The sequence below is a fragment of the Meles meles genome, chromosome 9 (genome assembly GCF_922984935.1).
Source record: "Meles meles chromosome 9, mMelMel3.1 paternal haplotype, whole genome shotgun sequence".
Lineage (NCBI taxonomy): Eukaryota > Metazoa > Chordata > Mammalia > Carnivora > Mustelidae > Meles > Meles meles.
The window spans coordinates 43,319,122-43,334,742 of record NC_060074.1 but is presented as its reverse complement, the minus strand read 5'-3'; the positions used below and the strand labels follow the sequence as shown (position 1 = coordinate 43,334,742).

Below are 15,621 nucleotides of genomic sequence, written 5' to 3'. Positions count from 1 at the left end.
GATCTGACGTGATCATTCCCTGAGCTCAAGGTGTTGTTACCACTTGAGGTAATAATCCTGACATGATAAGCCATGAGGGGTGACCTGCCAAGCGACTTTTCATTACCTAGCTCAGGAAGAAAGAAACTCTGTCCTTCGCAGACATCTGCTATGTTCTACTTTTTATTTTTCTCCCCCTCCACCTTCCTTTCTTTTCTCTCTCTCTCCCCCCCCCTTTTTTTTTGGGTGGGGGAGGCATGTATATGGTAGTCAGACATCTTTATTGCAAAATGCCGTCTGGAAAAGATGCAAAACAAAACTGCTAAAATGCAAGGGAGAAAAATATGGGGGGAAAAACAAAAGGCCCCCTTCCCTTTGCTTATTGAGTTCAAAGGCATAACATGCAGCACCCTGCAGCAAATGGGAAGCTACACTAATTTTAAAGCCATAAAACGCTATCCAGTGCCCCGCGGGGCAGGCCTACGCTGGAGCTAGTGGCACCTAAATAAGACACGGTTCATTTACTCCGCAGCTTAGCCTAATGTAATCATCAGCGGATTTTCGCCTAGAGTTGTAACAGGCAGAGAGCCGATGCGGCCGAGGTGGCACTCCCAGCCATCGAGGGGGCCGCTGCTAGATTGCTGTTGATTAGAAAATTTTTCAGTTTTGACAAGCACTTAATGAACATAAATCGCCACCTTGATTGGTTTCCATTTGGGGCCACAGGCACACCTGAGAAGAGGCAGGCCCTCCACCCATCTCTTCCTTGCAAGACCTTTGCAACAAGCCAGTAACCAGGTTATGAGCTACAGAAGAAAATATTTATAAAATATCATCATGGAATTCAATCTCTTGGTGGACGAGAAAGAATATTTCTCGTGACCCCCCCACGTCCATCCTCTACCGCAGACAGTTCTCCTCTGTAGTGACTTACTGTCAGAGAAGAAAACCAATGGGTTTGATTTATTTACCTTTTTGCAAGAATTCTGGCTACAGTCAGGAACACTAAAAAGAACAAAAATGGAAAACAAAAATGATACAGACTAGGTCAAGGGATGAACTACCATGCTGCATCCCAATAAGACAATGTACTATCAACTCTAAAAGCTTGAAGACTCAAATCTGCAAGCTACGCGGTTAAATCTGCATATTTACAGAAACACACGAAAATGCAAATATTATTATTTTTTTAATTTAGAAAAGAAGGCAGATGGATTTTTCTCAATGTAGAAAAAATAGGTTAGGTAGAATCTAGGATATTTGGTGGTTTAGTTTTTACAGAAACATGAAGACTTTTCTTGGTCTGATCACGCCCTGCTTACACACTGTGTTATCAACGTGAAGATAACTTGTACCACAGCGAGCAGGCATTATGGACACTTTATTTGAAAATCTGAACAAGTTACAAACCCCGAGCGTTCTATAAAATAAGAGTTTCCTTAGGCAGAAATAAGACTCTGAAAAAGCATCTAACTTTTTTTTGTGTATGTGTAAATGGGATGAGTTTTTCAGTAGTCATTCTTTCTAACAAAAATTGTAATTATTTCCCCGAAAGTATTTATACTTATTTTGGCAGGATTATTCCATGGGTCTGACAGCACTGATATTCACCACACTGCTCAGGACTGCACCCAGCCAATTCCCCAGTGGGCCCTGGTTAAGGTTGGATATCTCTATAGTTCTCGCATGTTGTAGCTTGGACAATAAAGCTTCCAAGCAGCATCTGCACGCCCACATCTGCAGTAGCATGAGTCACAGCAGCCAAGGGGAGGAAGCGATTCAAATGTCCATCCACAGGGGAACGGATAAACTAACTGTGGTAAAGACACAGAACACTGTATGATTCAACCCATGCTACAACATGGCTGGACCTCAAGGACATTAAGCTGAATGAAATAAGTAAGTCACAAAAAGACAAATACTATGTGACTCCACTAATATGAGGAACTTAGAGTAGACAAATTCACAGGGACAGAAAGTACAATGATGCTGCCCAGGGAAGGGGATGGGGACTTAGTGTTTAATGGGGACAATCCCAGTTCTGCCAGATGAAAAGCTTTTGGAGACTGGCTGCCGACAGTGAGAATACACTTCATGCCACTGAAATGTACACTTAAAAATGGTTAAGATGGTCAGTCTTATGTTGTGTGTGTTTTACCACAGTTAAAAAGACAAAACCGAAATCCGGTGCTCTTCTCCCACCCTGGACTTTTCCTGCAGTCTTTTCTTTGAGTGGAACCTCAATACGGCTGGGACACATATTTCAGTGTTAAAGCGTATGGAGGTGGCTTCCTCTGCTTATGATTTGGGAACTGCAGGCCTGCTGGTATGAGGACAGCCCAAGAACATGGACAAATTGTGCTTCATTCTTTGTTCAGCAAGACTACGCTGATGGGAAGGACATGCAGCTGACAGGACCCTGGAAGTCTCTGCCCAGGCTTGTGGGAGATGCAGGCTGCAGGATACACTGGAACAACAGAGCACCAATGGACACAGCAAGGGAAAGGCATGCACGGCAGGTACACCCCCAGAGGCCAGGCAGAGGAAACCCCACAGAGACATGCTGTTCTCAAGACTGCAGAGAAAGGACGAGCAGAGTTCGTGTGGCAAGGAGGAAGAATAGGAGAGGGTGTTCCTGGTGGGAGCAATTGCATGTATTTAGGCCTGGAGGCCAGAGAACACGGCAGGTGCTAGCAGCTGGAAGGAAAAGTCTGGCCCGGAGGGACGTGGTGGGTCAGAGGCAGTGTGTGGTGTGACACCCAGAAAGACCTGGCAGGTCCTGTGAAGGGGTGAGGGCTCCATCTTAAGCAGAGTGGGGATCTTCTTCATCACTGATGCATTTAAAAGAATCAAGTGGAGAGAAGTAACAAGAGTATGAGAAGTACATGGTGAAGGGGAGAACTGCCCTTCTCTGCAGCACAGTCAGCGGCTGAATTTTGAAAAACCTGGGGCAGGGTGCTCTGGTGGCTGAACGGAGCAGACAAGCAGGCCTGAGACAAGCAGGAGAGGGGGGTTTGGGCATAACACCTCTGCCAATGGGACTTCCATTCTGAGGCCCTGCTGGATGAGTTCCCAGGGAGGACAGAAGGTGGAGACCAATGCTAGGGCAGAAGACGAGAAGCCCACAGAGCAACCAGTCACGGACCTGAAAGGGGCTCGGTGATCCCCAAAGTGGGCCGCCGAGTCCTGGCATGCCACAGGGCTCCATCCCAGCCACCGTGGTGCAGAAGGGCCCCGCCAGGCCTGAAGTCATGAGTGTGGGTCCCCCCTGTGCATCAGAAGGAATCAGCACAGGATGCTGATGGAATCTGTCAGACATGAAGGAATTTTAAGGACAGAGATAAGGATGTGCAGGAGACCACAGAGATCCACAGTGACTTCTTTCTCTACGTAAGACAAAGGAGATGTACATGCAGATGGCCTATGTTCTCACATGACTATGCAGGGGCATGTTCTTAATTTACTCTCACATCCATGGTTTGTGGCAAGCTGTCTGAATGCCTCTCCTGGGAAAGGGCAGAGCATCAAGTGCGACTAGAAGCAAGCAAGATCTGGATGTGGGGTTCCTGGAGGGGCTGCTCGCACCATGGGCCCAGGAAACCACTCTGGTGGGACAACCGGACAGCGGTTATTCCCGGGGCAGGCCGAGGAGATGCTCAGACTCAGGAATACAACTTCTACCCCAAACTCGGCAAAGCTCCCTATATTCCCCTAAACAGTCCCCATCCCAACAAACTCAGGGTTCTTCTGCTGCCTCATGGATAAAGCTGGCCACTCTAGGAACTCCCAGGGTTTTCAAACCCATTCCCACCCATCTGAAACACAACAGAAAGGTTCACTTGTAGCCAGAGTTCCAGCTCTCTGCTCCTCAGTATTGACATATTTTCCTGATCTACTTTAAAAGGGATTATTTGTGGGTTTCAGCAGTGTTTTAAGATTTTATGGCCTTTGTATAGGACTACGTATGTGTGTGTTCTCCCTCACCCAACGCAAGCAGATCTGCACTCAGGGAGGTCGAGATGTGCAACGTGGTTCATTTCTTCCACCCCAGTCCCACTGGAATTTTCAAAGCAGAGGCAGGATCGTCACCTGTGAGGATCCCAGCCTGGGCAGGAGCCCATGACTTGATTGCATGTGACCCACAGGAGCTGGCCAGCGTGCCTAGCCTACACTAGTCCTGGGCAAACAGTGGGAAACAGGGCAAGGTCCTTGCTAGACAGGGCGGTACAGAGATACTGGAAGGCACCAGGAGAAGAGCTGGTCTGCCATGTGATGAGGGAGGATTTCTCGTGGAGGAAGGCCATGCAGGTCTACCAGCAGGATGGACTGCAGACTGGAATTAGAAGCAGCCAGGCTGGAAAAGAACGTATAGACCAGAGGAGGAGAGCCTGCAACACTGTGGCTTATAAAGGGGAAGCAAGATCAAATAACTGTTCATCATAAAACTAATTATGCTCCTACAGTAGCATGTCAGACAGGACACGTCTGACATTATTCTGCTCAGTAAGAAGGGGGTCCTGAAATCTCAGGGTCCTCTGTCATCCCATGACTCAAAACATTCGACATCTAGAAATCTGGGCTTTGAAGTTACCTACGTAGTCATCTAGATTCAAGCTAGTCCGACTTCTGCTATGTTTTGGGGAAACCAATGAAGAGTTTCTCTGGGTATAACTCAGTAATCACTACCTGAAGAAATTTGAGGTCTACCTTAGCAGGAGTGCAAAACTCACTGAAGGGATTGATCACGGATTCACAGTGAATCATCGCAGAAAAGGTCCTGATCTTATGTGAGGATTATGTGTACCTTAAATGATGATTACCAGCAGTGGGTATGGGCAAGAGTTGTTCTCCCAATAGAAGTATCTTCCTTTCTTTCCTGATGTTATTATTTTTTTTAGATAAATACCCACTCAGGGTATCATCCCAGAGCTATTCTTCATTTTTGCATTGGTAGAGGGGTAGATTTTCTAATTTTGCACCTGAAAATTGACTGAAATCAGCATTCTGATAGGACTGTTCAGAGAATCCAAGTTTGACTCTACCAGCTTGGGAAAAAACAAGCAAATGCCAGTGGCACCCAGAGCAGAGTTGCTCTGCATCAGGAGCTTCTCCGCCACCCAGGAAGGAGGTGCCATGGGAAGGAGTCCAGCTCTGCAGGTCAGGGAAGGACAGAGCCATGGCTGCTTCCCAGTCGGGCCATGGGCACTGAAAGGGAAAGAAATCCAACGATGAGGTTTTCTACAGTGTGAGCAATCTGAGTCCATGCCAGGCAGGTGGGCTGTGCCCAATCGCCCCGCATCCTCATGAGGACGCCAGGAAAGGCCTCCTGGCCAGGGCCCCATGAAGTCGCTGGCCCAACTGTGCAGCCACGAGCTCCCGTCAGGAAGCCAAGCACACACACCTCTGTTAGCCATGCCCTCGATGGTGCTCTCTCGACACAAAGATGAATAGGTGGGGACACTGGACTGTGAAGCCCCCAGGTCCGAGTTCTTTCTCATTATCCCCTCCATTTTTCCATCAAGGTGCTCCCTGCGGCTCAGAGTTAAGTCCAAAGAACACGCCGCCCTCCACCCCCTGACAGTGACCTAGTGAGACATCAATGAGACACTCAGACCTACCTCCCCCAAGAACGTGATGCAGGGAGGGCTTTTTAAAGGTCGTCTAGATGTACAAACTCTCTGAGAAACAGAAACCCGGACCACAGAGCAGCCTCAGAAGTCTGCCCACATACTTCGATCATACTTTGATCATGCTAGGGCTATGTTTACAGAATGCCAAGTGGAGAGGGAGGAGGGGCTCAGCTGGTCAGCACCTGAGTGCGGGTGACCCGCTTATCCCTGGAGCCCTGGGCCTCACGGGTGTTGGCAGGTCCTGTGTCCTGGGCTAACCAGTGCGACTAGCCCACCAGAGCAGCCTCAAACCCAAAACAGCTTCATTATGTTGCCTGAGCCTGCCACCTATTACCTAAACTGGGTTACAGGTTTACCTTCCTTATAAACAGCATCTTGAGAAAGAGGCAGCAAGTGAACTGGGTTACCCTGGACCCCAGGTTTCACCATCCCATGTGACTAATGACCCTGACCAGCAGCCCCAATCTGAGGAGAGGGTTTTCCTCACAAGTCCAACGGACTCCATCAGCCTCTGTTTTGCAGAGGTGCAGGAGAAGCCTCTGAAGTGAACACATGATCCTCAGACCCCCCACCCAAAGGATTCTTCCAGATTTCCAGAGTGGACACCGTCCAGCCCATTGCTCAGTGTCCACTGTTAAGATGCATTCCCCAGAAGGAATGCGCAGACTGCGGATGTGTGCCGATGCATGGGTTCCAGCTTGTGTTTAAAAGGCAGGATGGCCCCCAGGCTTATGGTGGGGCAACTGCTGCCATGCTTGGGAAGCATGCATCCTCTCAGCTGCCCCACATCCTAGCCAGTGCCTTTCCACCGCTGCCCAGCTGCCCTGCTGGCAGCCAGTGTGGTGACAACCCATCCTGAGGAACAGCTAGGGTTGAGACTGTCACTTCTTCCTCCTGTTCCCCTGTGACAGTGTGGGGGAGGTGGGAACCTGTCTGCTGGAGGCCGGCCCTGCTGGCGTCTCCTGAGCCTCTAGGGATGGGCTGACACGGGCAAGGAGCACACGGGGAGTACATCTGGGGTCGGGAGGCACTGCCACCATCAACGTTCAGGAAACTTTCTCAGTCTGGGTTAGGGTGGTCAGTCTCTTCCCTCTTTCCTCCTGGTTTCCAGAGAGACTGTCTCTTTCTATGATCTGCCACACATAGACAGTTCCATCCCTGCTTACAGCCAGCCACTCTCTCCTCCATGAGAAAAACGTGTAAGGGTTCCAATAGTAGGGGATATGGCCAGGGTGACAGGTTTCCTTCCACAACTTCTCTCTAGTGCAGGGAGAGCCTGCATCTATTGACGACAGAGCAAGGCCAAGCTGCGTGTCACAGCCACTGAGGATGGCTGGTCCCTAACTCATCTGCGCCTGTGCTTGGGGCTCAGGATGGATTACGGACGCTGCTGGGGATAAAGCCACCAACCTGGGAAGAATGAAGTCTCAGAAGATGGGGCTGGGAAAGGATGGGAGAGAAGGAAGAGGGATCGGGAGCAAAAGGACCAGTGGAAACTGACACCATGGGGCCACCATCCAGTGGAGGTCCCCCAAGTTCTGAGAGGTGGGCCATCCTCAGAGGCCAGCTTTGGGAGTGTCCCTGGCAGCCAACCCATTCCAAGCATGTGGCGAGACTGCCGGCCTCATGCCAACCCTACTGTGTGCCGCAAAGCTGGGTCCCCCAGCTCACGCCCAGCAGCCTGCTTCTGAAGCCGCCATTTCAAAGTGCGTGGCACTCCACTGGGAGCCCGGGGCCCGGCCCGCCACTGGGGCCTCAAACCGATGGTCTGGGTTGTCAAGAGGCTGTTTTCAATCACAGCAATGTACACAAAACTTATGCTTGGGATTAAAATTTGGGGTTTGTGTCTGAAGGATGATTATTTACACAAATACGGCAATGGACACCTGTATAATAAGAAAAACATACTGGTCTCTTAAAGGATCACAATTCATCTCTCCGGGAGACCTTCTTTACTTTGAGCGCATCCAAGGAAGACATTTAAAAACTTCGAAGATTTTTTTTTTTTTGGTGGCAAATTTAGGAAATGGTCAGTCTTCTGCTTCCACAGTGCCCAAGGTAAGCTAAATCCAGAATCTGCTGCTGCTCCAGCATCTTTTCCAAGCAAAGGTCTCAGGAGATCTGCATTGCCCAGGGGCTGCAGGAGCCAAGGCATCGATTCAGCAAGAGTGGGGAAGGGAGAGGCTTGTGGGGGCAGCACGTTCTATACCTGTTCTGACACACTCTTGCCCTGGCCTGTCTGTCCAGGAGTGCTTGCTGGGGAGCTCAGCCAGGAATCCCATTTGGCTAATGAACACTGGAGGCATCTGGATCAGCCTCCTGGATGGGGCCCTCCAATACCGGTGGCATTCTGCTAGTGGCTGATACTCCCAGGCAATCTCAACTTTGAATGAAATGATTAAGGGCCCTCGTAATTCCCTCTAAACTTGATTCGATCCCTTACTCTGCCCTATGTGCAAGAACCGGGCTGAGCTCCCTGGGTTCAGCATGATCACCAAGCTGAAGGTGGCTGGTGGTGGAATCAGGGTCCAGCCTGACGGGGACCATGAGCAGCACACACGCACACAAGAAATTCACATTTGTGCTTGTGATGAGAGCCACGTGGCAACACTGGTTTGGAAGGGGCTGCTGTGTGGCTCTGCCTAGTATCTGTTCCAATCCTACGTGTTTCGTGCCTTTTCAAGCACGGCATGCTCAATCCTGCAGTGCTCACCCCGTTACAGAATCATTACATTATTAGACTCTCATCCTCAGAAAAGCACACCAGGTTCCTTTTTGGCAAATACACTACCTAATCATTGAAAATTAGTGGTAGGCACCAGCAGCTGGCCCCGTTACTCCACTACTGAGATACAGTTAGTCTTTGTGGAAAACTATCTACAAATACCAGATTATTTAGCCAGGTTTATTTCCCTTTGCTCCCTGGAGAGACACAGGCTGTAGGCTATGCTATTTTGGATCACTGCAAACAGCCATTAACAGTGATGACCAACAGTAATGAAACCCAAAGCCACTAACCTAGGCAGATTTCCCCAGTATTTAAGCACTCACAACAAATGCACCCTTCCAGCCATAATACAGCCCAGAGACCACCAGGAAGTGGGTGTCACAGTGCAATCAGTTTAACTGATATCGTTGGGTTCTATCACCATTTGAAATTTCCTGGACTAAAATAATTGGGACAGTCTTCATGGTGTAGAATTTTAAGACACAAATTTGCAACATATTTGCATGCTTCTGGATTTATCACTAAAACAAGTCTGGACTCTGCCCCCGGGCATCCCTTTGACAAGTCTTCCCATTTTGAGCCAAAGAATGCCAGACTAACTCTGTGGTTGGGGATCTGCAGTTCTCTATCTTGGAAGAGAACATGTACCTGGACCTCACATCTTCTCTGAACTTCCATCCAAAGCTTGGTTGTGGAAATAAAGTCAAAGGAGGATTACAGTGAAGGCCATGCCACCTCTCCATGCTCTGGTAATTAAAATCTATCCCTAGACTACACCACTTCTTTGGCAGGGGGAGGGTAGTGGGGTAGGTACCTGCTTCAGTAATTTCAGTTCCCAGGAGACTGGCATTCACTGAACTGCACTTTACAATGATACTGGCTCTTGCCTGCCATATAATTATATAGCAAAGCCCCGCTGTGCTCCTTTTTCTGTGCTCTGACAATGTCCATGCATGGTGCGCAAACGTACGTGTGTGTGTGTAAAGGAACTGGGAAGCACTGAGGGGCATCACAAGAAGAAACTCATGTGGGAGAATTTTTGAAGGACTGATTGTGATTATATTAATTGAGGGGCTGGGACAGGAAGTAAGCAGGCATTATCTTTCCTACAGGAACTTTCTGGGACATACTGATGTTCATGCTTTTTCCCCTTGGCAAGAAGAAGCAGATGTCTCTCCGATCAAGCCTGGGCTTAGCAGATGAGCTTAAGGTGGCCCGAAATGCTCATCAGTCAGACCCTACTTTTTCCTAGTCAGTGAGTCTTAGAGCATGAAGAGTATTTTGATTACACTTCTCTCTCTAAATAACACAAAGCAACTGGGTCAATAATCCGACCTGTGCTCCCTGACGTGGTCTTAAGAGGAAGAGGACATGAGCCAGTGAGACGGCAGCTGATGGGGCAGCGCTGGGAAGAGAACACAGCGACGAGCCCACACTGCTTTGGTGTTCTAACGGAGGCTGAGAGTGGGCTGCAGGTGACGCAGGAACGGCCACATGCAGGCTTCTTAGAGAAGCGATCTGACTCTATTCCCAAATCAGCCAAAATAAATCAAGCACAGAGGAGTTTCCTCAGTACAGTAAGTACTGACATCTCAGGAGTCTACTTACTGGTAAAGCATGGGAGGCATTCCTATCAATGTCAGAATAAGTCAGGGACACTTAACGAAACACCTGTTTCATAACATGGTTCTGAAGGGGAAAGCCACTGCTGGAGAACTCGGAGAAGAAGGGCAATTCACCCCAGGAAGCAAACGAAACAGTAAGGGTACCACTTGTTACCTATTATATTGGAAAATGACAGATATGTTATTCTGAAGGTGAATGTTCATGGAAATATAGGTATAAGCCCTCTGGTATGTTGCTGGTGGAGAAAAACTGATACACTCTTTCCAAGAATCCGGCAACATATACCCAAAGCCATGAGAGCATCAGCACTCTTCAACTCCGGAAGTGACTGCTAGGAAATGGTCCCAGGGAAATGGATAAGGGCATAGGGATGTCAATAGAGGACACTGATTAATTACTTAAAACATTAAAAATAATTCAAAGTAAATTTATTTGCCAAACATCCATTTTTGGAGACATTGTTACACCAATCAGGGCATATCTGCACCATGACTGTCATGTCACTATCAATAATGGCAGCACACAAGCGTATTCACGGGCACGGGCAGGGCACATGATCGGTCATCATCTATGGAAGTAGGCACAGACAGAGCGTACAGGGTGACCACGTGCTCATGGGAGGAAAAAGCACCGATGCTCAGAAATGGCTGGGAGCACATGCCCCGAAATGCCAGCAGTCCTGTTCCCCAGGTGGTACTGTGGGAACGATTTTAATTTTCTTTAGTATTCTTGTAACTTCTGGTTCGTAACTGGAATTTTTGAAGTATTTAGACATCTTTAGGGTTGCCTGGGTGGCTCAGTGGGTTAAAGCCTCTGCCTTCGGCTCGGGTCATGATCCCAGGATCTTGGGAATGAGCCCCACATCGGGCTCTCTGCTCAGCGGGGAGCCTGCTTCCTCCTCTCTCTCTGCCTGCCTCTCTGCCTACTTGTGATCTGTCTGTCAAATAAATAAATAAAATCTTTAAAAAAAATATTTAGACATCTTTAAATTAAAAGCTTACCACAGTGATAAAATCAGCTGAGCAGCTACCACTATATATTCTGATCTACACATCTATCTACATCAAGACCTATAAATACCTAGCAAGACTCACGGAATATGTTCTTAGAGAACTGTCATTACACCCCATTTTCAGATTTTATCAGGCTTCCTAAGACAACTCAGGATGAGTAGAATGCCCTCCGCATTTCCCCCCCAAAATAAAATTAATTCTGCCTTTTAATCTATCTTCTATAAATCATCAACATATCTCATTTTATTAACACATGCAGAAAAACTCTTATCTTACAGATTTGTGTTCTTATCTGACGATAAAACCTGAGTCATGAACTACATTTAACTTTCTTGTTTTTCTCAGCTGCTCAGAGCAGAGTGCTGGGTTCTGATGCAATTGTTCAGATTTTGTTCTAGATTCTCAGGTATATGCTCGCTTTTTTCTCTCTCCTGCTACCTGCTCTTATCTTTTCACTTTCACTGAAATTTTTACTTTATCTGTCCCCTTTATTGCAGAATTAGAGAACCAGAGCTGGGTGACAGGGAGGGGAAGGGAGAGACACATGGTCTGATGGAGAGTGAGGAGCATATGATTTACCTCATGATGGAGGAGGAGACCCAAGACTACTTTAACTTCAGAACAAGACTCCTGATGCTTAGGACCCCCAACCCACACACTGTGCGAGCTGAACTCCAGGCCTGCCACCTGTGCCAAGGGGCCACACTCACATGTAAACTTGGATGGTAGGTCAGCACGCCATTGTCACACAGAGTGACGTATTTCTTTTTCCACTCCTTGTTCAGCGATTTGCCGCTCCGCTTCAGCAACATGCCCTAGAAGGAAAAAGGAGCCAAATATTCATTCATAAACACAAATTATAAAGTCTGGCGTAGATTTTCTTTAAAAGTAGGCACTAATTTGAGAAATTTTAAACATTCATTTTCCTCGTGTCATCATAAAATGGAAATGGCACTGATTTTTAGCTTGGTAATTCAGCTTTTCTCCTCTACTTTGTGAATGACACGTATGTTCAAGCACTTTCCCTGTGTGTGTGCAGGTCTTAACTGTGTGACGCTACTGGGGGCTCTCGTGCCGCTGGTTCAACAAATGCGATTTGCCAGCTGCCATGATGCACTGTGCACCTTTCCTTTACCTGAGCAAGCACCCTGGAACCAAAGGTATAATGCTTTTAAAAAGGAAACCCAAATTTCTCTTTCTAAAAATCACACATTAACTGAATTCTGAAACTTCTGGTATTTAGAAATAAGAGCATTTTACTTTACAGTTTTTCATTCCGGATTTTTAATTTACTAAACATGAAATTCCGTTTGTAAATTTAGTACAGCATCTAATAGACAAACCATGGCTAACATAATCTGTCTTGAATGGAACCATATTAGGGCCTCTTGAAAACCACCCAGAATTTGAAGCCAGGCCTCCCTTGAGAACTGATGGGAGTTCACTCCTGCTTGAACTCCCCATTCCCAGCAAACCTCCCACGTGGTCTCCAGGCTTTTCTGGGGTGAAAACCCATGGCTAGCACTGAGCTCAGCCTTGACTTGGGGGGTTCTTTCCCTGGAGCAGCTCCACACCCTCTCAGGTCAGATGATCTCAACTTGAGCTTCTGCCTCTGAAATCTTCAGCCCCTGACCTCGTGGAACAAGGGAAAGTGAAGCATCTCTTGGCTTGCTCTTACTCTCACTGCCCATTTAGAAACTCACAGCATGGTAAGGATGACTGAGAAGGCACAAGAAGAATGCTAGTTGGTGTACCCGGGCCGAGGTCAAAGCGAAATTCTGAGTGTGAGAAAGAGTCTTCCAGAAGAAGAGGTGCCCATGAGTGTCCTTGAGAATTTGTACCAGCTTTGCCTGACTTCCTAATTCTGCTGTCCCCCATGAACCACAATACAAGGTAAGATCAAGGAAGTACTTTTATGGGATAATTAGGTTCAAGTTCCAACAATACTGCTTTCTACACCAATTTTCACAAGTATAATGGATGATGAGCCAGCTGGGAAGCCTGACTATCCCTGAAACATTGTTTCTGGGGGAAAATATTTCTAAGTTTGAAGAAACTCACAAGTGAACCTTCAGAAGGTCATCCCTCTGCACGTTCTTATTATTTGAAGAAAACACACAGCATTGCTCCGCTCAACATACCTTGATTTCTAAGAATCTAAGAAAAACCAATCTAAACCAAATATGGTGCAGAGACCAACAAAGAGAGGCAGCCTCGAGGAAAATGCTGGTTACAAATCCAGGTGATTCGAGGTCCCCCTGCAGAGTAAGAATTAGGGAGAGGGGCAGTCACTGCTGGCGATTCGACAGTAAATAAGCATTCACTTAAAATTGTTACATTTCCCTCTCTGGCAGATTTCTAAGATTTTAAAACTCAGCTTAACAAAACTTCACAGACGTTCTCCTGTGGGTTCCCATTTTTCCACCATCCGTTTCAGATGGAATTTCAACAATACCAGGGGCTGGGGGTCACCTCAGTGTCACTGGTAGCAGGAAGCTGTTCCAGGCTTCAGAAAGCTTTGTCCATCTGCACTCAGACAAAAATGCAGGCTGCACACCTCCACCCTTCCAAGCCCCAGGGCTCTGTGCAGATGGATCTACACAGCTCCTGGCTAGATTATGGGTACTTTCACGAGCAAATCCTATATGCACAATTATCCTCTCCCCAGTGGGGGCTGCTAGGACTTACTCCTAAGGGGATAGAGGGAAACAGTCCAAGTAGGAGGCAACGAGAGGAGATGACATTGTCAGGGAACTAAACTAGGCTGACTTATCTTGGTGCTGGGAAAGTTGAATGTCCACATCTTAACAATCTTAAATAAATCCTATGGTTCACCTTGCAGGATAATCTCTGATAACAACCAAATGCTGTACAAGTCAGCAGGGCTGAAGAACACCCCGGCGTCCTAGGGGTCATGCCTCCGCCCTCTGGGCCAGGCCCCCGCTGGGTTCATTACCCAACCCCCAAGAATTCTGTGCTGTTAGAGACGCTCGGCCGCCCTGCTCCCTGCCCCGGCGCAGCACCCAAGTTGGGGCCCGCCAGCCGTACCCGCCACTTTGTGACTGATAGCAAGAGCCCACCCTGAGAGGTGTCATGAGGAGACACGTGCCGCCCTGATGAGCAGCTGAGGCAGCTGCAAGGTGAAGTTCTGTAATCAGAGGCTCAATCAGATGACAAACAACAAGACTCAGCAAATAGCTTCTGCGAATTGAAAACGTGTTCTCTTTTAGATTCTTTTTCTTTTTTTGCTGAAGTTTACTCCAAACACTGATTCTTCATACTATTTGTATGAAGTGGGAATCAGGGAGTTTCAGGGTCTAAAAAGACCCCAGAGCTTAAACCACTCAGCCCTGAATCTGTGAGACCAGTATTTATTTTACAATTCCTGCCCAGAGTCTCCTAGTCCTGCCTGGGCAGCCATGTGCCAGGGAGCCCATGGGTCCAGATGGCCAGAGCTGCGGGGGCAGTGCTCTGCTGTCTGAAGGGGGTTGGATAATCCTGGTTTGTAATTCTGAAGTCACGCAGAAAGAGGAGGCCCCGTCCAATGTGCCCTCACTTGGAGGAACCACAGAGTCACCGCAAAGCCCCAATGAGACATCCTGTCGCATGGCTACATACCAGGAGCCCCTTCTTAGTCCCAGACTCTTCCAGAAGCATAACGTCCCAATTGCTCTGCCACGGTGGGGCCCCCATCTGAACAGAGTGTCCCCCAACATGCCCAAGGAGAGCAAACCCACTGTGCCCCTTTGGGACAGACTTTTATCAGTGCAGTGAAAAGCCTAGGGTCCTGGCAGCCCCTCCCTGCATCAGACCGAGCCCATGTACTTCAACTACAATGCTTCTGGCATCCCGAACTTATACATTGTCTACTTAAGTACCAAGAAAATGGAAAATCTAAAACCAGTTCATATTCAACTTTTAAAGAACATGAAGTCATGGTCCCACTCGCCAGAGGATGACAGAGGCCGGAAGGCTCTCTGCTAGAGACACACATGGGCGGGCAGTTCCCATCAGCGGGTGCAAATGGCCCTTATGATTCTAAGTCTCTTTGATTCTGTGTTACCCAGGGCAAAACTGTGCGGGAGGATGTCACAGCACATACTTGGTCTATCTTTCAGATGCCACTTCTGTATACTCGAAAACAATCTCTTGCGTAAGACTACTTCTCACTGACCTGCTATCAGTGTGGACATCACTGCAGTTAGTGTTTTCTTTAACTCTTATGTGGCTTATGCATCTATTTACAAAATTTACTATTTCAAAACAATATTGCTCTAAAACAATATTGTCACTGCTCTAAGAGTGTGACACATATTAACCCAGAGAAAGCTCACAACCCAATGTAAGCAGTTACTATGATTATCCCCGTTTTATAGATGAGACCACTGAGGCAGAGAGATTACATAACTCTCTACATGCTGCACTGCCAGCATGGCAGTTGGTCTCTAGGGATGGCTCCCTATGCACCCTGCCTCTGGGGATTCATGCCCCCGTGGAAATTATTCTACATGGACATGGAGATACCTGCGGCTCACTTGAACCAACAGAAGCAGTGGAAGGGATGCGAGCTACACAGGGTTTAAATGTTAAGAAATCTTGGCAGGTTCTGTGCTTTGGGGAGGTCTGAGAGAGAAGCCATGCTGTG

The 15,621-nt window shown here is 47.7% G+C and overlaps 1 protein-coding gene across 8 annotated transcripts in view; it reads right to left on the bottom strand.

Moving 5' to 3' along the window:
• The window catches only part of AGAP1 (ArfGAP with GTPase domain, ankyrin repeat and PH domain 1), a 517,259-nt gene that overhangs the window by 184,912 nt on the left and 316,726 nt on the right, over positions 1-15,621 (bottom strand). For all 8 annotated transcript variants that reach the window (XM_046018363.1, XM_046018364.1, XM_046018365.1 and 5 more), the window contains one exon: positions 11,687-11,791. In XM_046018363.1, the coding sequence (XP_045874319.1) occupies positions 11,687-11,791 (105 nt within the window). The remainder of the gene's footprint in view (positions 1-11,686; positions 11,792-15,621) is intronic.